This window comes from Coloeus monedula, assembly GCF_965178545.1.
Source record: "Coloeus monedula genome assembly, chromosome: 21".
NCBI lineage: Eukaryota > Metazoa > Chordata > Aves > Passeriformes > Corvidae > Coloeus > Coloeus monedula.
The window spans coordinates 2319417-2345451 of NC_138801.1; the positions used below are offsets into that span (position 1 = coordinate 2319417).

General features: G+C 55.9%; 1 protein-coding gene across 1 annotated transcript in view; it reads left to right on the top strand.

The window, feature by feature from the left end:
- Positions 1 to 23458, top strand: part of KCNT1 (potassium sodium-activated channel subfamily T member 1) — a gene marked incomplete at its 5' end in the record, with an annotated part of 77414 nt that extends 53956 nt beyond the window's left edge. Inside the window, 30 exons of the mRNA XM_082295480.1 lie at positions 388 to 467; positions 1519 to 1618; positions 2741 to 2797; positions 3135 to 3183; positions 3342 to 3401; positions 4196 to 4270; positions 4617 to 4700; positions 5110 to 5204; positions 6088 to 6268; positions 6360 to 6524; positions 6624 to 6760; positions 6929 to 6992; positions 7358 to 7466; positions 7645 to 7753; positions 8513 to 8662; positions 8822 to 9060; positions 10604 to 10820; positions 11238 to 11343; positions 11428 to 11604; positions 11805 to 11869; positions 12138 to 12272; positions 12516 to 12627; positions 12910 to 13011; positions 13110 to 13193; positions 13547 to 13675; positions 14057 to 14077; positions 14923 to 15226; positions 16917 to 16979; positions 19501 to 19585; positions 20005 to 23458. Of these exons, the coding sequence (XP_082151606.1) occupies positions 388 to 467; positions 1519 to 1618; positions 2741 to 2797; positions 3135 to 3183; positions 3342 to 3401; positions 4196 to 4270; positions 4617 to 4700; positions 5110 to 5204; positions 6088 to 6268; positions 6360 to 6524; positions 6624 to 6760; positions 6929 to 6992; positions 7358 to 7466; positions 7645 to 7753; positions 8513 to 8662; positions 8822 to 9060; positions 10604 to 10820; positions 11238 to 11343; positions 11428 to 11604; positions 11805 to 11869; positions 12138 to 12272; positions 12516 to 12627; positions 12910 to 13011; positions 13110 to 13193; positions 13547 to 13675; positions 14057 to 14077; positions 14923 to 15226; positions 16917 to 16979; positions 19501 to 19585; positions 20005 to 20125 (3475 nt within the window). The 3' untranslated portion in view covers positions 20126 to 23458. The remainder of the gene's footprint in view (positions 1 to 387; positions 468 to 1518; positions 1619 to 2740; positions 2798 to 3134; positions 3184 to 3341; positions 3402 to 4195; positions 4271 to 4616; positions 4701 to 5109; positions 5205 to 6087; positions 6269 to 6359; positions 6525 to 6623; positions 6761 to 6928; positions 6993 to 7357; positions 7467 to 7644; positions 7754 to 8512; positions 8663 to 8821; positions 9061 to 10603; positions 10821 to 11237; positions 11344 to 11427; positions 11605 to 11804; positions 11870 to 12137; positions 12273 to 12515; positions 12628 to 12909; positions 13012 to 13109; positions 13194 to 13546; positions 13676 to 14056; positions 14078 to 14922; positions 15227 to 16916; positions 16980 to 19500; positions 19586 to 20004) is intronic.
- Positions 23459 to 26035: the final 2577 nt, after the last annotated feature.

Sequence of the window (26035 nt, forward strand, 5' to 3'; positions counted from 1 at the left end):
CAGCTGGGGGGCCTGGAGCAGATAAAACTGGGGGAGGCTGCTCCAAGGTCGCTGCCTTTTGTGGGAGGTTGTGGACGTTGTAAAGTGCGTGTGAAAGGAGAACTTTGTGAGTCTGCCGTCAGCTGGTTGTGTGTGAACGAAAGCCCAGCCCTGGGCCCACAGCAGAGCTGGCCCGGGGGTCACATCTGCTGCTTTGGTGGTCACTGGGGCTCCCGGCTGCTGGTTTGGGGCTGCGGCAACAGCCGGGAGCCCGAGGCTGAGCCCGGGGTCACTGTGGGATGCCAGCGGGGTCACCCAGCTGGGGTGGGGGGACAGGGTGGCTCCTGGGGGGCTCCTGGCCTGCCCCGCCGCCCCGCTGACGGGCCCCTCTGGGCGCTCTCCCCGCAGGGTGCAGGTCGAGTTCTACGTGAATGAAAACACCTTCAAGGAGCGGCTGAAGCTCTTCTTCATCAAAAACCAGCGATCGAGTGAGTGCTGCGTGCGCGGAACGCTCCGGGAGAGCAAACCCTGCCCGAGCCGGGAGAGCCGCGCTCTGTCCTGCGGGATGAGAAGCCATTGCCATCTGCTGGTGGCCGCGTCCCCGCGTGTCCCCAGCCCGGGGCTGCTGCCGCCTCTCGGCCCCTTTGTTGGCCAGCTCGGTTTGAGGGATGCTTTGCGTGGGGAGGAGGGGATGCCCCCTGCCACCTCTGCTCCCTGGGGACAGCCGCAGCGTGACAAACAGCTGGGACAGGCTGGCTGGGAGCAGGGTGGGTGTCAGGGAGCAAATGTCCCCGTCACGGGCTGGCTGTGCTCCCCTGAGGCTGTGGGGACAGCCAGGGCAGGCTGCGAGTTACCCACTCCTGCTCCAGCCATCGGGATTAGTCTCCACTTGACTAATGGTGTTTTTATTTTCTTTCTCTGAGATGTCATTAGCTGTCTGGAGGGGGCCTGCTCGTTAATTTATAAATGCACATTTTCTTTTCCTGCCTGCATCCTGTTGTCTTGTTAAAAAGCTGGAGTGCAGCACAACAGGGTGCCCACGGGGAAGTTTTTAATGAAAATGTGATGAATTTCTCACTTGTAATTTGAGTAATAACCCAATGAACTGGCTGGGGAGGCAGAGTGGATAAAGCAGCAGCTTTCCCTCGCCGTCCCTGCTCCTGCAAGCTGGTTGTAACGTGGTCAGTGCTGGTCTGGTGCTTTTCAGTGGATGCCTGCTAATGAGTGGGACACACTCCAGCAGCTCCTCATTTGTCTCTCACATCTATTGGGGTCAGCAAGGAGCTGACAAATCGTTATTTATTTCTGTGTTGGTGTCCTGTATATGTGGACATGTGGAGACCCGGGAAAAGCGTGGGCAGTGCTGCTGTCCTGGGGCTCCTGCAGCTCCCCGGGGATCAGAGGGCTCCTGTGCTCTGGGGCTGTGCAAAACTTGTGGGGTTGTGTTGTGGATGCAGAGGGTGCCCGGGGTGTTTGGGATCCATGGGGTGCTCGGGGTGCCCAGGAATGCTGCCCCATCCGTGCTCTCCTCCTCCGCAGGCCTGAGGATCCGGCTCTTCAACTTCTCTCTGAAGCTGCTCACGTGCCTCTTGTACATCGTCCGTGTCCTGCTCGACAACCCTGAGGAGGGCATAGGCTGGTGAGTGCCCCCAGGCTCCCCAGCCCAGGCAGGGCTCAATGTGGATGGGTTTTTTCCTCACTCCAGCTGTTTGAATTGATAGTTTAACAAAACTTCTCAGGCCCAAGGCCTTTGCTCCCCGCTCCAACCCTGCGGATGGGTGTGGGGGTATCTGCTGGCCCTGTGCAGTGCATGGTGGAAAAATTCAGGTCGTGTTCATTTCCAAATTCTGTCTGACTCTGTCAGGGCTCAATGCAGCCTTCAGACACAGGCGAGAGCTCAGTGACTCCAGGGCATCACCATGCAAATATTGTCTGAAGGCTGACGCCCTTGAAGACATTTACACTAAATCCCGTTAAAGCATTTGAGAGGGAAACACGTTGTGCTGTGTGGATCCTTGAGGTGATGGATGATTCCATATCTCAGCTTTGTGCTGGGTTTCAGTATAAGCCTGTTTTTAATGTGTCCTTGCTTCCTTCAGCTCATGTACAATGTGGGGTTTTTCCAAGAGCTTGGAGAGCTGGCGATCTGATTTTCTCCTTGTAAAGGCTGCAGATTACCAAGTGCACCTGCACGTTCTGAAAGTGCTTTCAGACCTGTGAGAGGGGGAGCAGGCCACAGATGCTCATCCTTGAAAGGTTTAGCACAGCTGCAGTTCAGGGAATTCCACTTTCCTGAGGGTGTGTGGCAGCAGCAAGGCTGGCCAGCAGGAGCACATCCCTCACAGCAAGGCAGGGAGAGCTTGGCTCGGTGCTGCCTGCCTGGCAGGGTGCTGGGGGCCCAGCCAGCCTTGTCCCAGAAGCTGCAGCTCAGCAATTTTTGCTGATTGTAACCTGGTAATTCCCAGTTCCCAATTCCCTGCAGCCCTGTGTTCCGCACTGTGCCAGGGAGGATCAGCATCCCACAGCACCTCAGGTAGGGGCTGAAGGACCTGAGGGGTTTTATGCTCCAGTAATGGGATGTTCAAGGCTGCCTGGGCAAGACTTGTCCTGTGGAAAGCCCTGGCTGTAGGAATCGGGGTGTTGGATCCATGGAAATGTTGTCCAGTGCTCCCCCAGCGACAAGGGCCCCTCGTGAGCCCGGGGAGTCAATCTCAGCATCCCTGTTCCCTCCCTGACTGCTTTTCCCTGCTCTCTCTCCTAGCTGGGAATGCGAAAAGCAGAATTACACAGCGTTCAACCAGTCCACCAACATAAACTGGTGAGTGGGGAGCTGCTCCAGAGCTTGGGGTCATCTCTGCCAGGATGTGGGAATGCAGGGATGGAGGCGGCTGCTGCTGGCAGCTGCCTGAGGCCATTTCTTGCTCGTGGGGCTGCTCGAGGGATGTGGAGCAGCATCCCAGAACCAAATCCATTGGTAAATGCCTGTGGCTGCACCCTCGGGAATGGCTTATTCCCAGTGCAGGGGCTGCTCGGGCAAACTGCAGTGGGGAACAGCAGCTCCTGCATCAGTGATGGCCTCGGATTTGCGTTCGCTGGGGGGTAAGGACACCGACAGCTGGGCCACAGCTCAGATCCCCTCTGGGTTTCCTTTGCAGGTCACACATCTTTTGGGTGGACAGGAAAACGCCGCTGTGGGCCGTGCAGGTGAGCAGCCCTGGATGGGTGTGCAGGAGCCCAGGGGAGATGGGCTTGGAGCTGTGCCCCACCCAGGGGCTCCCCGGAGCAGGGGGGGCTCGGCGAGCTCTGATCCACTGCCAGCACCTGGAGAGAGCCCTCGGAGCCTCCCCTGTGTGTCCCTGCAGGTCAGCATCGCTCTCATCAGCTTCCTGGAGACCATGCTGCTCATCTATCTCAGCTACAAGGTGAGAGCCCGGGGCGGGAGGGCACAGCCCGGCTCTGCCCCTCGGCGGGAACTCATCTCTCCTGCTCGGAGCTGTCTGGAGCCTGCAGCGTCCCGGGAGGATGATTGTTTGTCTCGGCGATGTCTCAGCTGGCTCTGGATGTTTTCCTTTCTTATTCCTCCTCGGGCTGCTGGATAAGCGTTGTGCAGAGCAGAATATCTTCTTTTTCTGCTTTCTCAGAAATCCAGACCCGTTTAACGCAGGTTCACTGTTTTCAGTGTCAGGCTGACACATCCCGAGTTTCCTCAGGCTGGGCTGAGCTCGGCGGGGTGACTCCTGCTCTGCTGCCCCCGGAGAGAGTGGCACCGCTCCAAGCCAGACAAGGAGAGGCACAAGCTGACTCATTTGGACCAAAGCCCCTTAAAATGGCCAAAAAAAGAGTGACCTTAACAAATGGCATCTTCTCAGGGACCAGGGGAGGGTTGGCAGCAGAGGCTTGGACTCTGCGTTGCCCCCGGTCTGAGTGCCAGCGGTCTGTAGCTGTCACTGTCACTCTCCATCCTTGCATGAAGCGTTGTTCCCCAGTTCTGGGCAGCAGCAGTGGCAGACAGAGGGATGTGGTGGCTGTGGAGGGGACTGAAGAGTTTGGGAATGTTTCCTGCCCTCAACGTGGCTGCCAGCACCACTGCACCTCTCCTGGTTCCTGCACCCTATTTCCCTCATCTGGCAGAGTCTGTGGCAGAGTGCGGTTGTTTTAATTGTCCCCTGGCAAATTTTTCAGCTTATTTGATTCTTGTTTGTTTTTAATCCCTCAGGGGAACATCTGGGAACAGATTTTCCGCATTTCCTTCATCCTGGAGATGATCAACACGGTGCCGTTTATCATCACGGTGAGTGTGTCCCGGTGACATTTGAAAGCAGCTCTAAAGTGTAGTCAGTGCCGTAGTTTTGGTGGTGAAATAAAGGAAAATGAGTGTCTGGCCAAGTGGTATTTAAGGCTGGCAGGAAATTTTTCCTTCAGTGTTTTACAGTATAATGACTTTCTCTGGAGCGTTATCCCAAAACCCATCCTCCCTTTTCAGCTGCTCCGCTGCAGCCAGGGAAGCAGGGCTGTGTTTGGTGGTGGCTTCTGCTCAGCTTGGAGTGGGATCCTTCCACAGAGGGTGGATTGGCTGCTTACAGCTCTATTTTTCAAAAGAACATGGATTTTTCTGCGAATAACCCTTGCTTTTGTAGATATTCTGGCCTCCTTTGCGGAATTTGTTTATTCCCGTGTTTCTGAACTGCTGGCTGGCCAAGTATGCCCTGGAGAACATGATTGTGAGTGACCCTTTTTGTCCAGCTCCTCGGGGATGGGGAGGGCAGCAGGACTGGGGGGGACCCTTGGCTGCCCCTGGCTCTGGGGCAGGATTTGGAGCTCGGGGTGTGCAGCCATGCCAGGGAATGCCAGGCTGGAAAGCCAGGCTGTGACCAGGAATCCCTCAGTGCCTGAAGCACGCCAACTCTGCTGGCTGCACATTGACAGGGGTGGCCAGGGGTGAGGTATTCCAGCCATTCCCATGTGTCCCAGACCTGCTGATGGGGACGCACACCCGTTCGCAAGGGCTAAATCCAGGCTTGACCTTCACTGGGGAGGGCATTGCTGGAGCCAGCAAGGCAGCAGGTGGTGCTTGGGGATATTTCCCCTCAGGCTCTGTGAGCTGCTGGGAGCCCTCCCCTCTCTCCCCAGAACGACCTGCACCGAGCCATCCAAAGGACCCAGTCGGCGATGTTCAACCAGGTGCTCATCCTGATCTGCACCCTCCTGTGTCTCGTGTTCACGGGGTGAGTGTTGTTCTCCGTTTCACTAAACCCCCTTCCTGACCTGGGAATCCAGCTGTGCCCATCCCGGGGTGGCTGGCAGAGCTGGGCTCTTGCAGTGCTCACACCTTCCCCTGTCCCGCAGCACACTGAACACCCTGAGGGGCTTTCAAAGTCAAACTAATTATCCTCCCTAATTCTAGGGTTCTAACAGGAAGTTTTTAGCAGATGTGAGGGTGTTGTCGGAGGGAGCTGAGGGATGTGGAAATGTGAGTCTCCGAGCAGGGCTGAGGGCAGGGACAGCAGCTTCCCACAGGGACGTGTGTGGGGTGGCTCATTGACCAGGGATGGCTCATTCATCAGAACCCATTGCACTCCATGGTCCAGCCAAGCTCTTTCCCCCCCCCCCCCCCCCCTGCACAAGCCACAGCTCCTGAGCTCATTTTTGTAATTGCCCACTGGTGCTCTTGCTAATTAACTGGGCCCTTTACCCCCCACATTGCCAGCATCAAGGGTGTTCCTCTGAGCAGGGGGAGCAGAGCTCATCACTGGCTATTTAGCTCCGAATGAGGCTTTGAATCCTCCTCTGGCTCCCTTGGTCTGGGTTTGAGGCATATTATACCATTAAGTTGCTGAATGGAGAGGAAATGAGGCTTTTAGGTTCATGAGTTTTTGGCAATAAAGACGATGCTCTGATGTGGATGACTAATGCTATTTCAGAGCTCAGTGGTGCTCCTAGCCCTGCTGCTGGATGAGTTTGGGGGAGGGGAGGTACAATTTGGGCCCAGGAAGGCTTGGGTGATGCTTGTGTTTAGCAAGATGGCTTTGAGCTGCAGGTTTGTGGGGTTCTGCTGCCCTGTGTCCTGGGCAGGGCAGCCCCTGCTGTGATGGGGCTTTTCCCTTCCAGGACCTGTGGCATCCAGCATTTAGAAAGAGCAGGTGAGAAGCTCTCCCTCTTCAAGTCCTTCTATTTCTGCATCGTCACCTTTTCCACTGTGGGCTACGGAGATGTGACACCAAAGATTTGGCCTTCCCAGCTCCTCGTCGTCATCATGATCTGCGTGGCCCTGGTGGTGCTGCCGCTCCAGGTGAGACCCGCACAGCTGCGGGCTGGGGGACCACAGAGCCTGCTTTGGGGTGGCCCTGCCGGTGGGGACATCAGCTCTGTGCCCTCTGCAGTTTGAGGAGCTCGTCTACCTGTGGATGGAGCGGCAGAAGTCGGGCGGGAATTACAGCCGGCACCGCGCGCAGACGGAGAAACACGTGGTGCTCTGTGTCAGCTCCCTCAAGATTGATCTCCTCATGGACTTCCTCAACGAGTTCTACGCCCACCCACGCCTGCAGGTGAGGACCAGGCTGGGTCACACGGCGCTGGGTCACTTGCTGGGCTCACAGCCTCGCTGACCCACAGAACCCTGACCCACGGCGGCCTCTCTCTTCCAGGATTACTACGTGGTGATCCTTTGCCCAACAGAGATGGACATCCAGGTGCGGCGGGTGCTGCAGATCCCCCTGTGGTCACAGCGGGTGATTTACCTGCAGGGCTCTGCGCTGAAGGACCAGGACCTCATGAGAGCCAAGTGAGCAGAGGGACACACTGCACATCCCCGGCGAGGAATGTCACCCCAGCCGCGTCCTCGAGTGCTTTTGCTGGGTCTAGGGGGGGCTGGCAGTGCCCTGACTGGGACAGGCAGTGCCCAGTGCTGTGGGGCCGTGCACTTCATGGGGTCACTGCTCTCTCTTGGCAGGATGGACAATGGAGAAGCTTGCTTCATTCTCAGCAGCCGAAACGAAGTGGACCGAACAGCGGCGGTGAGCCCGGCTGGCGGGTGGCACGGTCAGGGATGGGGCATTTCTCAGGCAGGAAGGACTGGGGTGATGCTGATCTCACCTCTGCCCAGCACAGGAAGGGGCTGAGTGCCATGGAGAACCTCGGGGATGGCACAGGGATGGCACTTGCAGCGGCACACTGGTGGCTGAGCCCCTGTGGGCTCACCTTCCTTCTGCTGTCCTGGTTTCCTGTCAGTGCTGGGTTTCAGGGAGCAGCAGGGGCAGGAGGAGCCCTTGCCATACATCTCCAGGGTGGCTGGGTGCTTTGCAGTTCATCCCAGGTGTAGAAGCCCTGGGGAAAATAACACATCAACCAAGCAGCTCTTGTTGCTCTTGTCCTTGTCCAGGACCACCAGACCATCCTGAGGGCCTGGGCTGTCAAAGACTTTGCTCCAAACTGTCCTCTCTACGTTCAGATCTTAAAGCCAGAAAACAAATTTCATGTCAAGTTTGCAGGTGAGTTGGAGCAGCTGCACAGCAGCTCTTGGTCAGCTGGGAGCCCTCCTGGATTGGCAGGAGAGGAGGAAACACCCAGTGCCCAACACCACCCTGAAATGACCACATTCCCGGGCACTGCCAGCCGGGGAACCCCTCTGTCCCCCTCTCCTCCGTGACCATCCCCTGTGCCTTTCAGATCACGTTGTCTGTGAAGAGGAGTGCAAATACGCCATGCTGGCCCTGAACTGCGTCTGCCCCGCCACCTCCACCCTCATCACGCTGCTGGTGCACACCTCCCGTGGCCAGTGAGTGCTGTCCCTGCACATCCCTGCCTTCCCCTACCCCTGCCTGGGCCTGGAGGGACGGCAGAACTGAGGCCTCTGAGACCAGGGGGAGAGGGTGGGGGTCTGGGATGGGTCCGGGGAGCACAGTGGGATCTGGGGCCCCCACCCAGGGCCATACTGTAAGGGAGCCATACCAGTGCAGCTGGGCTGGGCAACGCCAACTTTCCAGAGACTGGGAATAAAAATATCTTTATATTGGCACGGGCCTGCTGGCAGGAAGGTGAATTCACAGCACAAGCAGCCCCAGACCCTGCAGGGTTTTTTGGTGGGTGTATCATCCAGCATGGCTGGAAGGAGCTCTGACAGCACAGGAGAGCAGTGGTGTGTGCCCTGCACTCCTTGGCTGGTCAGAAATGTCTGAATTTTGGGTAAAGTGCCATCAAAACTGTTATGAAACATCCTTGCCAGATGCCTCTCGCCCCATGCTCGGAGCTGTTTGCCAACACGGGCACTGAACCCTCCCTCTGCACTCTGCAGGAGCCCTCATTAAATAAAAAGGCACTTAAAACCCAAAATGAAAACGAGCTCATCCTCGGCGGGCACCGACAGCTCGTGGCGATGTGTCACTGTCACCTCACCGCCGCCGGGCTCCGTGGCAGCTCCAGAGATTATTGGGGCTCTGCCCTGGGATCTGGCTGGAGTTCTGGGATCTGTGCCAGCCCCAAGGGGTCCCACCCCAGCTCCAGGGGGTCCATCCCTCCTCTGCTGCTGTCGTTGCAGGGAGGGCCAGGAGTCCCCGGAGCAGTGGCAGCGGATGTACGGGCGCTGCTCGGGCAATGAGGTCTATCACATCCGCATGGGGGACAGCAAGTTCTTCATGGAGTACGAGGGGAAGAGCTTCACCTACGCCGCCTTCCACGCGCACAAGAAGTGAGCGCAGGGGGGCGGTGGGCAGCGGGTATCGTCCAGTCTGCACGCCTGGGGGTCAGGGCTGCGGCTGGAGGGCGCTGCCAGGTCCTTGGTGCAGGGACAATGCCCCGGAGGGGTTTTTCTCCAGCTGGGAATGCCCACCCCGTGCTCCCGGCACAGGTACGGGGTCTGCCTGATCGGCATCCGGAGGGAGGAGAACAAGAGCATCCTGCTGAACCCCGGCCCGCGGCACATCATGGCAGCGTCGGACACCTGCTTCTACATCAACATCACCAAGGAGGAGAACTCTGCCTTCATCTTCAAGCAGGAGGAGAAGCAGAAGAAGAAGGGCTTTGCGGGCAGAGACAGCTACGACGGCCCCTCCCGCCTGCCCGTGCACAGCATCATCGCCAGCATGGGTGAGTCGGGGCAGCAGGAGCCTGCACACACCGCTCCATCACCTTCCCCAGGTTTGGGTTCATTTCCTCCCCCACAATTCGTTTTATTTTGTGTTTTGCACACTCCTTGCCATGCCCTCCCCCACCAGTGCCAAAGCCACTGAAAACCCCTTTCCATCCTCTCTCCCAGTCATCTCACCAGTAAAATACACGTTTCCTTGCACCCGGGGTGCTCTCAGCAAGCTCAAATATCGTTAGTAAACCTCGTGATGTCCATTATCATTAAGGGTATTTGCATAAATGCCCCAAGCCTGGATTTAGCCCTCAATTGTTTCCAAGGCTGGATGAAGAAATGCCGTGGGCCACATCCTAAATCACGTTTATGATTCCCGAGCAGAGGAAGAGCGTAGTTTTCTCTGCAGCGAGCGCTGCATTTGTGCAAGTGAAAAATATCGTGAGTCATTACTTCCCGCTTGTATCTGGGGAGAACAAGTTTTGGAGGAGCTGAGCCACACGAGCACATTATTATATTTCAGGCAAATAATTTATGTGTTTGTACTCCTGAGCAGCAATTTGCATAGATTATCCCCCAGCAAGCTGCAGAGCACTTTGCTGAGCGGTGTTTGTCACAGTTCTCACACGGCTCCTGCACAGAGGGACCTTTGCCAAAGGTGATCAGAGGGACAGGAATGACGCGAGTGCCAGCAGGGCAGTGGTGTTTGGCAAGGCTGGTGCCTGGGCTCTGCCTAATGGGACACTCCATCAACGTATTTGGTTTTTGGAGGCTGCTGGAGGACAGCGTGAGGAAGTCTTTCTTGTCCCTTGCTGGGTATTAGGAAAAATTCCTTCACAGGAAAGGTTGTCAAGCATTGACACAGCTGCCCAGGGCAGTGGTGGAGTCACCATCCCTGCAGGGATTTAAATGATGCGTAGATGTGGCATTTGGGAATGTGCTTTAGTGGCAGGGTGCCGGTGCTGAGGGAGGGGTTGGACTCAGTGATCTTAGAGGACTTTTCCAGCCTTAAGGATTCTGTGATTGTAACATCTGGAGCTGATCAGGAGGGATGTGGGAGGTGGGTGAGGGCATTGCTGCCTAACTGCCTATGGACACCTGGGGCAGAGGGGTGTCCATAGGAAGGACAGTGCCAGGGCAGATGTGGTTCCTAACCTGGCTGGTGTCCCCCAGAGCCCGCGAGGAGCTGCGGGCAGGGATTAGGCTGCAAGGTTGTCATCTCAGAGATACATCAGCACCATAAAAACTCCTGCAGATCCAGGTTTTGCAGTTCAGGGAGCAGCAGGTGGGCGAGTGGTTCAGCTGGGCATGGAGCTGAAGTGAGGGGCAAAGGAGAGAGGGACAGACCCCAGTGACAGCTGTGCCCTGGGGAGATGCTGCACACAGCGGTGCCCAGGAGGAGGTCACTGCTGGGGGCTTTACCTGCACTCCCTGTGCCCACAAATGGTTGAGCATCCACTGGGCTGTCTCATCCCTGTGCAGGGCTCGACGCTTTGCTGCCTCTCCCCCGCTTAGAGCGTGTTTGCTGTGCTCCCTCCCCGCCGTGTCCAGGTACAGTGGCCATGGACCTGCAGAACACCGAGTGCCGCCCTGCCAACAGCAGCAAGCTGGCACTGCCGGCCGAGAACGGCTCGGGCACACGCCGGCCCAGCATCGCCCCCGTCCTCGAGCTGGCCGACACCTCGTCCCTGCTGCCCTGCGACCTGCTCAGCGACCAGTCCGAGGACGAGATGACGCAGTCGGACGAGGAGGGGTCGGCGGTTGTGGAGTGAGTCGCTCTCCATTGCTGGAGCCCTTCCTTGTGTGGTTCATTCCAGTGGGATCCAGTTTGATCCAGTTCCCTCTGGTTCATTGTGGTTGCATCCAGTTTGTCCCAGTTTCAGAGACACTGGGACCATGGCATGTGACAGCGCTCAGTAGTAGCCGGGGGATGCTGAGGCTCAGCCCCTCTCGGCTTTTCCATGAGCACACAATTGACTCTCTCCCTGCAACTTTACAATCTCACTGCCCTTTGCATAGCAAAAAATATTCCTAAATATGTGTATTTGGGGAAATTCCCAGCTGCTTCAGGAGAGTGTTGCAGGGCATTTGCCGGTGTTGCTGTTGAATATTTTCCCCAGCACCTGAGCTTTGGATAAATGGAAAGCTCTCCCCCTGTCCTCACACAGATTTCTCTCTGCTGCAGGTACGTGAAGGGCTACCCCCCGAACTCACCCTACATCGGGAGCTCCCCGACCCTGTGCCACCTTCTGCCTGAGAAAGCCCCGTTCTGCTGCCTGAGGCTGGACAAGGTGTGGAGGGGCTGTGGGGGCTGCCTGGGGCTGAACCCCCCCCCAGGACGTGTTCACTAAGTCCCTGCGCCGTCCCACGCACAGGGCTGCAAACACAACAGCTTTGAGGATGCCAAAGCCTACGGGTTCAAGAACAAACTGATCATCGTTTCTGCGGAGACGGCAGGGAACGGGCTCTACAACTTCATCGTCCCGCTGCGGGCGTACTACCGCTCCCGCAAGGAGCTCAACCCCATCGTGCTGCTGCTGGACAACAAGCAAGTACTTTTCCACGGACATTTTCCCTCACGCAGAACTCCCCCTGTGTTTTCAAGAGCATCTCGTGCTGGGGGTGGGATGTGAGGGAGCAGCAGTGCTGCCGTTGGGTACCTTGGCTGGCCGGCCCTGGGTTTTGTGTCTGTCTTTGCTGCGTGGCCGTGCTGAACCACCTCGCTCTCTGTGGCTCTCCCCCCAGGCCTGAGCACCACTTTCTGGAGGCCATCTGCTGTTTCCCCATGGTTTACTACATGGAGGGCACCATTGACAAGTAGGTGTTCCCACGTGTGGCTGTTGTGCCTGAATTGTTGCTTTTACCCCAGCCCAGACTTTTGGGCCACCCCATGAGAAGCCCCAGGGTTGGTACCATAGAGCTGAGCCCACCTTGGGCTTCTTGGGTTGTCAACCCCTCCCTGGGAGATGGGAGCAGGTGAAGAGCAGGTCGGGAGCAGCCTGGGCTCGCCGTGGAACCCCTGTGCTGCTTCCCTGTGTCATTTCCAAGGGCTGACCCTGCGCTCTTCTCTTTGGGGACTGCCCAGCCTGGACAGTTTGCTGCAGTGTGGCATCATCTACGCTGACAACCTGGTGGTGGTGGACAAGGAGAGCACCATGAGTGCCGAGGAGGACTACATGGCAGATGCCAAGACGATTGTCAATGTCCAGACCATGTTCAGGTGAGGGGTGACCACTGCCTTGGTCACAGCCACTGACCACTGCTGGGGACAAGACTGGGGAGGCTGGTGGTGCCTGGGGTGGTGGCTGTGGGCAGTGGGACACATCTGGTGTTGGGTTTGCTCTAGAAAACAGCATCTCATCAGCTATTTCTGACCTCAGACAGGACAGGGGTCACTGTGGTTTTCCTCAGGCTTTAAATCCTCTGAGACAGCTGCAGGATAACAGGTCTCTTTCCACTGCAGGCTCTTCCCCAGCCTCAGCATTATCACGGAGCTGACCCACCCCTCCAACATGAGGTTCATGCAGTTCAGAGCAAAGGACAGTTACTCTCTGGCCCTTTCCAAACTAGAAAAGGTAAGAGGAGGTCGTTCCCTGCACAGGGGCCTGAAATGTCAACTCTGACAGTGACTGCATTTGAGCTCCTCAAAGTCCCGTGCTCTTCCCATGTCTGGAAAACCCAATCATGTCTCGCACATTTCCATGGAGAGAAAAATCCTCTTTTTCTACAGTGCAAAGATGCTGCCCTGTTTCCCTCCTGCCACACCCACCAGAAACATTATCCCTGTGCCCTCCCATTGCCATGAGTCCTCTAAGTTTCTGTGCAATCTGAGCTCAAACTTCCCCTTCTTCTTCCAGAGAGAGCGCGAGAATGGCTCCAACCTGGCCTTCATGTTCCGGCTGCCCTTCGCGGCCGGGAGGGTCTTCAGCATCAGCATGTTGGACACACTGCTCTACCAGGTGAGACGCAGCCCTGCAGCTGTGGCTTCCCCATTGCATCCCCCGGGGAGTATCTGAGCAAACCCTTCCCTGGTTTCCTGCCCGAATGTCTCCCCCAGTCGTTCGTGAAGGATTACATGATCACCATCACTCGGCTGCTGCTGGGCCTCGACACCACGCCGGGCTCCGGGTACCTCTGTGCGGTACGTGCCAAGGCCCCTGGGGCTGAAACCATCAGGCCAAGTTGTCCTGGATCTGGCAGCACCTGGTGGCATTTGTCACCCTGTGCACGGGCTGGGGGTTCCCCTCTTCTGCAGAACTGGGGGGCAGCAGCATTGCCAGGTCATTGTTCCCCTCCTGGGGAATCTCAGCGCTACCAAAAACCCAAGAGCTGCCAAGGACCAAGCTCTCTGTTCTGAGGGCTGAGGTCAGAAATTGCCCCTGGTTTTCTTGTTGAGTCCAGCTGGCTTTTGGGATTGTGGTGGATGAGCCGGGGTGAAGCTCAGGAGCAGCCTGAGATGCACGTGAGGGTTCACATTTGTCCTCTGCTGCTCAGATGAAGATCACTGAGGATGACCTGTGGATCCGGACGTACGGCCGCCTCTTCCAGAAGCTTTGCTCCTCCAGTGCCGAGATTCCCATCGGGATTTACAGGACGGAGTCGCACATGTTCGCAACCTCCGAGGTAGGGGCACGGTGGTGGCGTGTGCCAGCAAGGGGCTGCTGGTGGTCCCAGCTGAGCATCACCCAGCAGAGGTGAGATCCAGGAGGGAGTTGGTTCCTGGGGCACCTCAGACCTGGTTGCAGCAGTGGGGAGGGGAGGGGAGAACAAGGGAAGGGGGATTTGTGTTTTTTTCATTCGTGTGGCTGCATTGGGTGGCGGTGTCCTGGCTCTCCAGCTGGACGTGCTGGGACAGTGTCTGTGCGTGTCTCTCTGGGCAGTGCTGGATGTCCTTGGCACGGCTCTGCCATGCCACCGGGCACCTCGGGGAACAGGGAGGGCACAGCAGGACTGCCCCTTTGCTGGGCTGACTCTTGGTTTTCCCTTCCTTCTCCCCCGCTGCAGCCCCACGACATCAGAGCACAGGTGAGTGCCACTCATGTCCAGCCGTGCACGCTCGGGCGCTGCGTCCCCATCTCCCCTACCCTGTGGCTGATCCCTGGGCTGGCTGTGGCCACTGAGAGCCACCCCGTGCTTTGTGCCAGCTCTCAGCCCCAGTGCCAGCACAGTGCTGCCTGTCCCCATGGAAGGGAGGTTCTGGCTGAGCCTCAGCGCTCCGGGAAAAGTCCTCAGTGCCCTGATGTAATTAACTGGGATAAGGAGCAAGGGAGCGAGCCAGGATCCCTTTTAAATACCTTCAGTTTTCAACTTTGTAAGGAAGCAGCGACAGGGAGCTGAAAGTTGACATTTAATTAAATGCAACCCAGCTCTTTGAGATGCTTTAAAAGGCTTTATTAATAAATTCCTGCTCGCCAGTGGGGATTGCTGGGTCAGAGATGTGGCAGCACAGCTGCTGTAAGAGGAGAGAGAGGGAGATGAGGGCATGGCTGTTCCTTGGGCAGATACCCTGGAGGTGATTCTGTGTGAGGTGTCAGGTGCCCATGAGACTCCCCTCAGCAGTGCTTATCCAAGGGAAGCTGTGGCTGCCCCATCCCTGGAAGCCCAGGTTGGACAGGACTTGGAGCAACCTGGTCTGGTGAAAAATGTCCCCGCCCATGGCAGGAAGTGAACCAGATGAGCTTTAAGCTCCTTCCAATCCAAACCGCTCCGGGATCCTGTGAAATCTGCCAGCCAGGTGGTTCTTGCAGTGCTGGGAGAGCCCGTTCGGGTCAGAGCAAGGACCCATCCCGTGGGAGAGATCCCACCCTGCCACACACAGGCCAAACCCTTCTTGGCCACCCCCCATCCCGCGTGACCTGCTGGGCTTCCAGTCACAGATCTCAATCAATGTTGAGGACTGCGAGGACACGAAGGACGTCAAGGAGCACTGGGGCATCAAGACGAGCCACCACCGCAACTCGTGTTCCAGCGACCAGTCGGAGCACCCGCTGCTGCGGCGCAAGAGCATGCAGTGGGCCCGGCGGCTCAGCAGGAAGGGCAACAAGCACTCCAGCAAGACGGCCGAGTGGATCAGCCAGCAGCGCCTCAGCCTGTACCGGCGCTCCGAGCGGCAGGAGCTGTCCGAGCTCGTAAAAAACCGTATGAAGCACCTGGGCTTGCCCACCACCGGGTACGGTAAGTGCCGTTCGGCCGAGCTGCTCTGCGGTGGTGCCTCCCGCTCGCGGGCTCCTCAGGTAACCCCCGGCCGAGCCTAACCCCGCGCCAAGCCCGACCCTGAGCCAGCCTAACCCCATGCCGAGCCTAACCCCATGCCGAGCCTAACCCCATGCCGAGCCTAACCCCTTGCCGAGCTTAGCGCCGCGCCCCGCCTGTTCCCGCGGGCGCTGCCGGGCCTGCTCCGAGCGGCGCCTCACGCCCTGGCTTGCTTGTGCTTGTGCAGACCGGCGCCTCCCGGGCTGCGGGCCGCGCCGAGCCGTGCCGAGCCCCCTCCCTGCCGCCCCCGGCCAGCTGCAGGCAGCCCCCCCATCGCTGGGCTCTGGGATGGCTCCAGGCAGGCGGTGGCAGAGTGACTCTGGCCCTCGTGCCCGCAGCAGGCCCCGGTGTCCCCCCGCGCAGCCCCCGCCGCCCCGCGCTGTCCGGCCGTGCAGAGGGGCTGGCTCAGGACAGCCCGGCCCCAGGTCAGCACCAGCCTCGTGCCCCAGAGCCCCCGCAGTGTGGCAGGGAGAGGCCCGACCCCGTCAGCTGGCGCAGCCCCCCTGTTGTTACAGACTTTAATCCGTCATAAAGTCTTCCGTGGAAAACCTTTCGGTAGCTGCAGGGCTGAGTTGCTTCATTGCGTGTGACACCGGTGTGTGGCTGTGACAGCCACAGCGCTCAGGGTCCCTCTGTGCAGCCGCATCTCTTGTGAAGCTTCTGACCTGCCCGTCGGTGCTGGCATCTGTGTCCCCCTGGACAGCTCCCACCCCTTGGTTATGACAAAGTCTGTAGCCCACAGCTCCCTTTGGTTGGTTGGTTTGGTTTTGGTTTTCTTTTTTTTCTTTCTTTCTTTGAAGCCATCCTGTGCTGCTGCTTGTTTGCTCCATCCTCCAAGAGTGTCCATCCTCCCTGTGCTGGCCCCTGCCCACACTCAGGCTGGCAACGAGCCCCAGCTGGGATGGGAGCTGATTTGGGGGTGGGATTCCTCCTTTCCCATCTTGGCTTTAGGCACGGGAAAGAGGAGGAGAAAATGTCCAGAAGTTCAGTGCAGGAGGGGTTTGGAGTGGGGGCCCAGGGGGTGGATGTGGGCACTGCCAGCGTCCCCAGGGAGCGAGGCAGGGGAGCCGGCTTGTGGTGGGATGGAGTGAGGACAGGGAATGCCAGGCAAGGGCTTGCAGTGGTGTTTACCCCCTCTCCTTTTTTCCCTATATTACTGGTCCCAGAAGTTTCTGTTGTAGTTCCAGGGGAGATGTCTGCCCTCGGTGAGGCCTCCAAGCTTGGGGCACAGCTTGGGGTCAGATCAGGGCTGGCATCCTTGTCCTGGCCCGTCTGGCACATTTTGGTTGAATCAAACTGGGGGAGCACTGGCGGGAGAAGGGGCAGTGTGGGGTGCAGGACAGGACAGGGACACTGGGCACAGTGTGGGGACCAGGAGGCAGCTCCTTGGGCATCCAGCGGTGCTGGGACTGTGTGTTGTCACCGTGTGTCACCGTCAGTGTCTGGACACCCGTGGAAAAACGTCACTCTGCCTTCTGCCCCTTTCCTTTTTCTTTTGCTCACGTTATCGCTGCAGCGCAGGAGCTCGTCTCTGATATTTGCCGAACCATGGCTTGCTGACCTCTCTCTCTCTCTCTGTTTATGTCTGTGCCTTTCCCTGTATGTTCTGTAGAGGATGTAGCAAATTTAACAGCCAGTGATGTGATGAATCGGGTAAACCTGGGATATTTGCAAGGTAATTCCCGTTCCCTGGGAGTCCCGCGTGACTCATGGCATGCAGTGTACAACAAGATCATGCCAGCTAAGCCCAAACCTCACCCTTGCCAGTTTTCACCTTAGATCCCCAAGCTTTCAGCACTAATTTGTCGGGTGGCATTGGAAAACCAATCACTGTCCTGTAGTGGTGGTGCAAACGCAGGGCTCTGCCTGATCAGGGAGACAGAAACCTCAGGGACCCTTTTTCAGCTGAATTCCTACAGGGAAATCACAGCCCTCGGCTTTCATTAACAAAACCCTCCCTCCTTGGCTCTGCGAGGTGGCTTTGGGCTGTACAGCCAGTGGCAGCTTGAGGAGGGGACAAGGAGGGGGACAGGTGCACCAGAGCTGCCTGTGCATGTTGTGATGAGATGCTGGAGCTCCTGCTGGGTCAGCCACAGTCCAGGGCAAGGCAGCGCTTAAAAAATCTCTTTGCACCCCTTGGTTTGCCCTCCTGGACCCCTCTCCAGCATTTGCAGACCCCATTTTCTGACTGGGGGATGCTGGGTCAGCCCGAGGCAGCAACAGCAGCCGCCCTGGGCACCTCGTGGGGCTCTGTGGGACCTGCCAGGTTTTCCCATCTTTTTCCCCTGGAACATGCCCTGGAAAGGTCCTTTTTTACTGCAGCAGCCCCAAGATTAGCAATAGCCCATCACAGCTTCATTTTTGGCTCCACTAGCCCAGGCTTAAGGTGAAACGTTGGCATTTTCCTACAAAGTGTGTCCTTCATCCGAGAGGCAGCCGCAGCTGGGGCTCATGGAAGCCCCAGGCCAGCAGAGTATATTGCCTGGGGCAGCGGGATGCAGCAATATACTCGGAGTGCTCAGCGGGGCCTGGCTTGGCCGCACGGGGTCAGGACAAGGCGCTTCCATGGGGCAGGGAAACCTGCCCAGAGCCAGAGCCCTTCCCCGCCTCCTGTCATGTCAAACCCTGTGTCTCCCGTCGGGTCCCAGGGTCTGTGTGCCACCCTTGCCCCCAGCATTGCCACCCCCATCCCTGTCTCCCTGTAAGGCTGGGCACTGGGATGGCCAAAGCTCTCCGGTGGCTCCAGGACAGGACACCCTGGCACAGGCTGGGGGTCCCGGGCAGCATCTCCCTGAGGGTGGTCCCAGGTCCCCTGGCTGCAGCACCTTCTGTGGTCTCAGAGGTGCCAGGGATGTGTCAGAGCAGCAAAGCAAAGGTCTGGTGTCCCCCTGCAAGCAGCGCTGGGTTTGGAACCGGCACAGCCCAGCCCTGGGGAGGTCCCGGGCAGGTCTGGGTGTGCCCTGGCAAAGGCAGCTCAGGAGGAAGCTGTTTGCATCCCTGTGCTGGGTGGCTCTGGTGGCTGGAGAAAAGCAGTTTCACCCCAGTGCCGAGGCTGAAGAGCAGCTAGGCCACCCCCGTGCCAGGGTGATCTGGCACCCATTGTCACTGCTGTGGCAGAAGACTCTGGCTGTGCCCACCGTGGGGCAGGGCAGCTCTGACTGGGGGATCCCCCACGCCGGGCAGGGGGACAGCAGGGCCGGCGTGGTGGGAGCAGCAGGACAGGCCACAGGCAGCCGCCCCCAGCCTGGAGTTAATGCCCATCCCAGTGGCCGGGTCCTGGTCCTGCTGCTCCCCGAAGCAGCTCCATTTGCTGAGCTCGTCCAACCCCCGGTGTGCTGCTCAGAGGGGCCTTTCCCAAAGCCTGGAGAGGTGTCCCAGTGACAAGCCTTGCAGTGAGCTGGTGTCCCGCCGTGCTCCTCACGCTGCCCCAGCGTCCATCTGTCCGTCCCCTCTCCACCCTGTCCATCCACACCCCATCACCCCGTCTGGAAATGGTGTCACCTGTCGCAGCTTCCACCCCCCGGCCGCCCGCAGCCTCGCACCCCCATCCATTTCACCATGATCTTGTTCTTGGCTATTTCGGGAAGCGCAGGGGCCCCCCCGGCACTGAGGCCGCCCGTTTGCCCCCGTGGGTGCCGCTCTTGGTGGCCCTGAGCCCCCCCTGAGAGGTCGCAGTGGTTTAGAGCCATCCCCAAAATGGCATTGAAGGCTCTGAAACTCCACGGAGGCGATTTCCCCTGGGTGGGGGAAAGAAGCAATCCCTGGACTAATCCTGTGTCTGGATGATGCTAAATTGAGTAACTGAAGGGGAGAGGTGGGCAGAGCGTTGGGGGCGGCCCCGGGGGGGTTCAGCTGCCCTGACCCCGTGGTTGGACTTGTGCTGGACACAGCAGGACTAACCTGTTCCCTCTTTTGCACTGAACCAAGGTAAGACATCTCACTTTATTTTGGGGGGAAGTGGGGACTTTGAAGAGTTACCTCTGCCAGTCCCCTGGGCCGTGCTGTGGTGGGAGAGAGCCTGGGGAGGCGAGGAGGGAGGTGGCAGTGTCGTTCTTGGTGCTCTCTCCGTGGCAGTGATGTTGCCCGCAGCTTCTCCTGGTGAAGGGACCCATTTGCCCCCTGGGGGCTGTCACCTTGCCTGTTGGGGTGTCTGTGGGGGTGTCCCTCCCTCACCAGCCCTTTCCCTCCTCTTGCAGACGAGATGAACGACCACCAGAACACCTTGTCCTACGTCCTGATCAACCCCCCCCCGGACACGCGGCTGGAGCTCAACGACATCGTGTAGGTGTTACCTCGCCCCCTGGCCCCCAGACTCCCCCAGTGCCGTGAGCTGCCCCCGTCCCACTGCTTCCTATGATTTTTCATAAATACTCACGGGTTTTACCTCTTTCCCAGGCCATTCCCCATCCCTGTGCTCTTGAGCAGTGCCCAAACCACCCCATCTGAGCTCTGATGGGCAGTGTGGAGTTTTCCCTTGGCTTTGGCCACTGAGCAGCCTCCAGCAGGAGTAACTCCTGATTATTTATTATCTTATTTTATGGCATTTACATGAACAGCTCTTATCATTTAACATCTGTTATTCCAACAACTGCTGTGCTCTGCAAGCAGCACAGCCCCGTGGGGCATCCCTGTGCGTCCTGGCTTCAGTCCCAGGGGGAGCAGGGCGGGTTCCAGCAGTGTGACCAGGCTCTGTCCCGCAGGTACCTGATCCGCTCCGACCCGCTGGCCCACGTGGCCAACGACGGCCACAGCCGCAAGAGCAGCTGCAGCAACAAGCTGGGCTCCGGCAACCCCGAAACGCGCGACGAGACCCAGCTGTGAGCAGCCCCCGTGCCCCGCGTCCCTCCGGGCCGAGGCTCCGGGACAGGCGGGGAAGGAGAGGACGGCCCGGCCGGAGGGGAAGGCGGCTGCTGCCCGCGGTGCCCCGGAGAAAGGCGATGCCCAGCCTGGCTCTGCGCCGTGGGAGGGATGCCCGGAGCCCCGGGAGGGGCGGCACAGCCGGACACACCCGCAGCCGGTGGCCATGCGCCCCGCGGATTTTAACTTTTTATACCAATACCGCAACTAGTGAGAAAGTCTTCACTGGTGCTGGTGGGACGTGGCGGAGCCCAGACGCCGATGGCCCTGGGGGAGCAGGGCTGTGTTTGATACCGCCCCGGATGGTGCAGGTTGGTTGCATTTATGGGGCTGGTCAAGGCGAGAGTAAAACTGCACCGAAACCCTGCTCCTCTTCCTCCTCCTCCTTCACCAGGTGTCCCCCAGGGTACCCAAACTTCTGCTCTTTCACCCAACTCATGTTCTTCATCCTCTGCTGGGTTCCTGTTCCAGGTGTCCGCACCCGGAGCTGCGCCAGGCACTGGGAAAGGACCCTCAGGTGGCCGTAGGACAGTCGGGGTGGATGGGACACGGTGGTGCAGCCCCCACGGTGCCATGGCAGGGGCTGCTCTGCCCCCAGCGCCTCGTGGCATCTCACAAACCAAAACACGCCAAGCCCAGGGGGCTGAAAGCCCGGCCACCCCTGTGGCAGTGCCTCTGAGCCCCTGGGTTTGTGTCCCCCCTTGCTGCTGCTGCTGGAGCTGAGCTGCCTGGGGGATTCGGGGATCTCAGTCCTGGGGTTGGATGGGCTGGGCTGGCCAGGGCCACACACCCTTGGATGTGGTGGTTTGGTGTCTCCACTCGGCCCTTTCCCCTCCGGCCAGGGGCAGTCTGGGCTCTGTCCTGGCCATGGCCTGCTGTCCTTCCCCTCCCCGCGGTCACGGGTCGGTCACACCGTTAAGGCAGCGGGTTCTGCCTGTCCCCCCGTCCACCACGGCCCCCTGGCAGCCCCAGCCAGCCCTGCTGGGCTCTGTCCCCCCTGTCCCCATGGCTTCCCCTGCAGCAGAGGTGCATGAAGGTCCCCCCGGCCCCGCAGGGACCTGGCGCTGCCACAAACACCAGATGTGTTTTCCATCTACTTTTGCACATTCTACAACGTCGATGTAGAAGGGGTTTATTTGACTGCCAAGTGAATAACTGAGTTGTTAACTTGATATACTCTTGTGTTCATATCTTACAATTCCAATGTGATTTTTTTTTTTTTTTAGCAAGGAGCTTGTAAAGCACAACATGGCCATGAAATCCATCAGCTTCCTGCTCTCGCTGCCAGCTGAATGGTTTTATTGCCATCAACATTCACTATTTGCTCCCCATGCCACCCCCAATCAATGTTTACAAAGAAAACAAAAAAGAAAACAAGCCAAAACCTGTTTAAAATGAGTTTTAAACAGCTGGGGAGATGCCCCAGCCTATGGGGATGTACTGCCCATCCTGCCCGTGGCCCTGAGGGAGACCTGGAGATGCCCAGGGTATCTGTGCCAAGGCTGCTATCACCTCGAGGTGTTGAGAGAGCCCTGCTGTGCCTGGATGAGGTTTGGGGTCCATCTTTAATTTTTTTTTATTGTTGTTTTTTCCTGAAGTGCCAGGCAGGAGAGACCCTGAGTGGTGGCACATCCCAGGCTTGGGGAGGTACCACAGGTAAAAGCAATGAGTGCACTCCTCCCGCCCCACTGAGCTGAGGGCACAAACAGAACTGTCTTTAAAGCTTTTTAGGGTTGTTTTGATGGATTTTTAATGCTTAATTTTGTATCTGTTTGGTTAAGGCAGGCCCATGTTTTATTTATTTCTGTTTGTAGCTTCACACATCAAATCTGTCATTTCAAATGGCAAAAAGAAGTTGGAGGTTCAAAAGTGGGTGTGGTTGAAGTACAAACAAAAGGACACGTGGGCTCTGTGTTAACATGAAGCCTCAAGATGCTCAGGTCATTGAGTGTTAATGTATTTAAGTGTCTGCATTTCGGATCATTTTCCAAACCCCACTTCGCTTTCAAGGGAGAGTGGAACAAAGCAGTGGTACAGGTTAACAAAAAAAACCCAAACCAGCAAACAAACAAAAGCCCAGACCCCAACTTCAACAAAAGGTGTGATTAGTTGCATGTATTTACTGAGAACATACAATTTTTATGATTTTTTGTTTGTTTGGCTGTGAGCTGTGTGTACGAACATAGGGAAGTGAGTGCAGCTCCTCTGCTCAACCCTCCCCTGGCAAGAAAATTAAATTTCTTTTGAAAACCCTTAAAGTAGTTAAAATTTCACCCCCCAGCCCTGAGCAGCCAGGTCAGCCACGTGGCCAAATCCAGGGTCCATGTTCCAGAGGCTCCACTGGCCGTGGTGTTGGGTCCCTCCTTCCTCGGTGGGCACACACAAGTCCTTCCTGCCCCTAATCCAGGGAGAAAATGATCCCAAGAGGAAACCACACGCCAAAAGGACTGAAGCCTCTGTGTGGTTTGTGATCCTATCACAAAGCCCTCAATCGTCCTGTACTTTGACGATGCTTCTGTTTGTTCAGTGTATAAATCCCTGCATTTGAAGCGGAAGCTCCGTGTACAAACCCTCGGCGTTCCTGCTCTGGTGTAAATTTCCAGCCGTCCTTCCCACGGGATGGGGAAAACCCTGTAAATACTCACCTGGGGGTAATGCAAGTCTGAGACCCAAGGGTTCATTTTTCTAATTCCTTAGCCTCAGTTACAATACTAATGTAAAAACAAAAGCAGTTTATTTTTCTAATGGTCCTGCCAACGTCAATGCAGTGACAAAGAGTTGTTCCTGCCGCTGAAAGGGCCCAGGGGGAGAGGGGCACGAGGAGCTTCCATGGCAAGAGGAGAATGGCTGTTGCTCCCAACCATGGAAAAATCCCATTTTCCGGAGGAAAGAGTTGTGTTCTAATGCAGAGACCTGGCAGGCCCTGGGGGATGCAGAAACGAGGACAGCTGGGATATTTTGGGGTTTTCCAGCAACGGCTCCGGCGCATGTTCCGTGTCCACTAACAGTTTGATACGCTCAATATGGACCGAATCCATATAGTCTGCATTAAACTCAACTACTCAAACCAATGTTATGAGTATATTTATTTCCTGTTATACCCCTTTTTATTTAATCTCTATAGAACAGGACCTTTTTATTCCAAGCTCAGCTCCTGCATGGATTTTTATCAGCAACAGCACCTCCCGTCTTTCCTCTCGGAGACCGAATTCCGGGAGCTGCTCTGCTGGGATGCAGCCAGCCAAGGGGAGAGGGTTTTGTACAATTCTTGTGAAGATGCTTCACATTTCTGTAAAGATAAATGAAAATAAAAGAGCTGCATGCAGCAACAGGAGACACTGCTGTCTGATTTTTCTTTTTTCCTGGGAGTCTGTTTTAAAATCCATGGAAAGATGTGGCTTTAGCCAAGGCTCAAGGCAGCTCTTCCCAACTTTATTTTTTAGCTTCAGCTTTTCAGACTCTTTGTGCCTGGATGCACAAAGGGCCTGGTGGGGTATGGGAGCTTTTAAAGGTCATTTGATTTATTTATTTAATCCTACTTTCTATGATTTAATAAATGCATTAAATTTTGTGGGTATTTAAGGGTTTTTTTTTCTTAAACTGATGTTTAGCCGGGATTCAGTACATGTTCTTCATGTCAAAATTTGTCACTGGCTCCAAAGTTTCCAAGATTTTCAGGAAAAATCCCAACATTTCTAGAGCATTGTAGATGTTGTAACTTGGAGATCAAATGCTGGTAAGCAGAGGTTGTTTTTATTAAGCATTTTAAGCAAATACTGTAAAAATCTGTTTATTTAAAATTGTACAGAAGGACACAAAAATATCCCTTAAACAGGGAAGATAACTCTGGGATGAACACACACATGAGGAAGCTGGAAGGCCAGCAGGAAGCCAAGTCCCTGCTAAATTACTTTTTAATTATTGGCTTTAAGCCAGACAAATCTGTACATGGAGAACAAAATCCTCTGGTTTTCCAGGACATGCAAGTTGCAATGATTACACCCAAAATAAGGTAATTTTATCACCACCACGAGCAGCTCTCACTGTATGAAAACCCTTCCAAGGCTGCAGAACAGGATCTAATGCTCTGTGCAAGTGGATTTCAGCACTTCCCAGCAGTGGATTCTTCACCTTTTCCTCTTGTTCCACCTTCCACAGCAGCAGATGCAGAAAAGAAGAGGAAATAACACTGCAAAATGAACCAAAATTCATTTAAATCTTTGCCCCAGTTGAGAAAAATCAGCTTCTAACACTGCCAACTCCTTGCAGCAGAGAAAAAATATCCAGACCACTAAAATATACATGAAAAATAACGGGGTTGGTGTGGCTGGGAAACAAAAAGGAAACCAAATCCGGGAAGGATTTTTTATTTTGCTGTAAATTTATAGTTATTCCCTGGAAGACAGAGTCAAAAGAAAGAGGTTTTCCTTTGCTGGGATTTCCAGGTAATGCCACGGTAATTCAGGGAGGTTTATGGGCTTCCAACCATTCTTCCAAGTGCCTCATTTGAATTTTAACAAATGCTGGATATTGAATATTTCATCATCCCTGCTGCACACATCAGTTTAAGAGGTTATTTTTTCCCCCACTGCAATAAATACATTATTTCTGAACAAGTTCAGAGGGATAGATGAGAAAACTGTGACAGGATTTCAGCACCAAGATAAAAGTGAATTTATATTTAGCACAGACAAGCAAATTCAATCCACCCTGTAATCTTCACAAGAGGAACGTGCCCGTGCTCAGCACTTGGAGGGCCAGGCTGGGGAAGGAAGGGACATAAAATTCCAGTTCTGGAATGGCATTTTCCTTAAAAATTTGGGTTATTTTTCTTCAAAGAAGAGCTGAACTTACCACTTGGAGCAGAAGAGTAAAAATGCACCTTTTCATAGCCCCACTGGAAGCTTGAGATCTTCAAACCCTCCAAGACCAAACCAAGCCTCAACAAACCTGCAACAGAAAGCTCAGGGAAATATTTTGTTTGTAGAACAATAAAATTTTCAAAAAAACCAATTATTTTTTACTTACAAATGGTAAGGGAAGTCCAATGTCTGAGTGGTGACCTGGAATTAATTGTAAAATTTTCAATGCAATGTGGAAAATACACTTCATTGTAGTGGGCCATATGAATATTCCAATTTTGAACTGGCCTGAAGAATTTTTATATGAAGTTTCATTTATGTGAAGCAGCCAGAGAACCCAACCCCCAAAATACTCCCCAGATTTCTTCAGTTCTGCACAGGAGCAGCAGCAAAAATGGTACCAAATCTCCCCAGAATCTTCTTTCTGGAGTGATGTCCTTGGAGAATCCCGGCACAGCCTCATCCCAAGGATGTTTGGCACGTCCTGACCCCCAAACCCACTGTCAAAATCAGACCCTGCCCTCAACCACCCCCCCCAGGCACCTGCCTCTCCTTCATCTGCTGAAAAGTAATTACATTTAACCCCCTAATTAACTGCAAGCCACTTAATTGGATAAGCAGAGCACGGATAACAGCTTAGCACACATCCATAGGGACAGCTCCATTCCAGGGGTGGGAGCAGCAGGGACCAAATTCCCAGGACAGTCAGCTCAGAGTGAACAGGAGACACCTCATTCGTTGTTATATTTAATCAATAAATTAAATAAAACATAAAGTGAGGGGGTTTGGGCTGCTCTGACACTGCTCCAGTCGCCTGTTCTGGGGATTTATGGGGGGAAAAGCAAAAGAAATGGAAAATTCAAGTCCTGAGAACTCATTCCTGTCACTTTTAGTTTAAAGTACAGCCCCAAACCCCTGGGAAGAGAAATTCCAGAGATTTCTACACTCAACTCCCCAGTGCAGTGGGGACAAAAATCAGCTTCATTTTCTTTACAGTCAGCCCTTCCAGTGT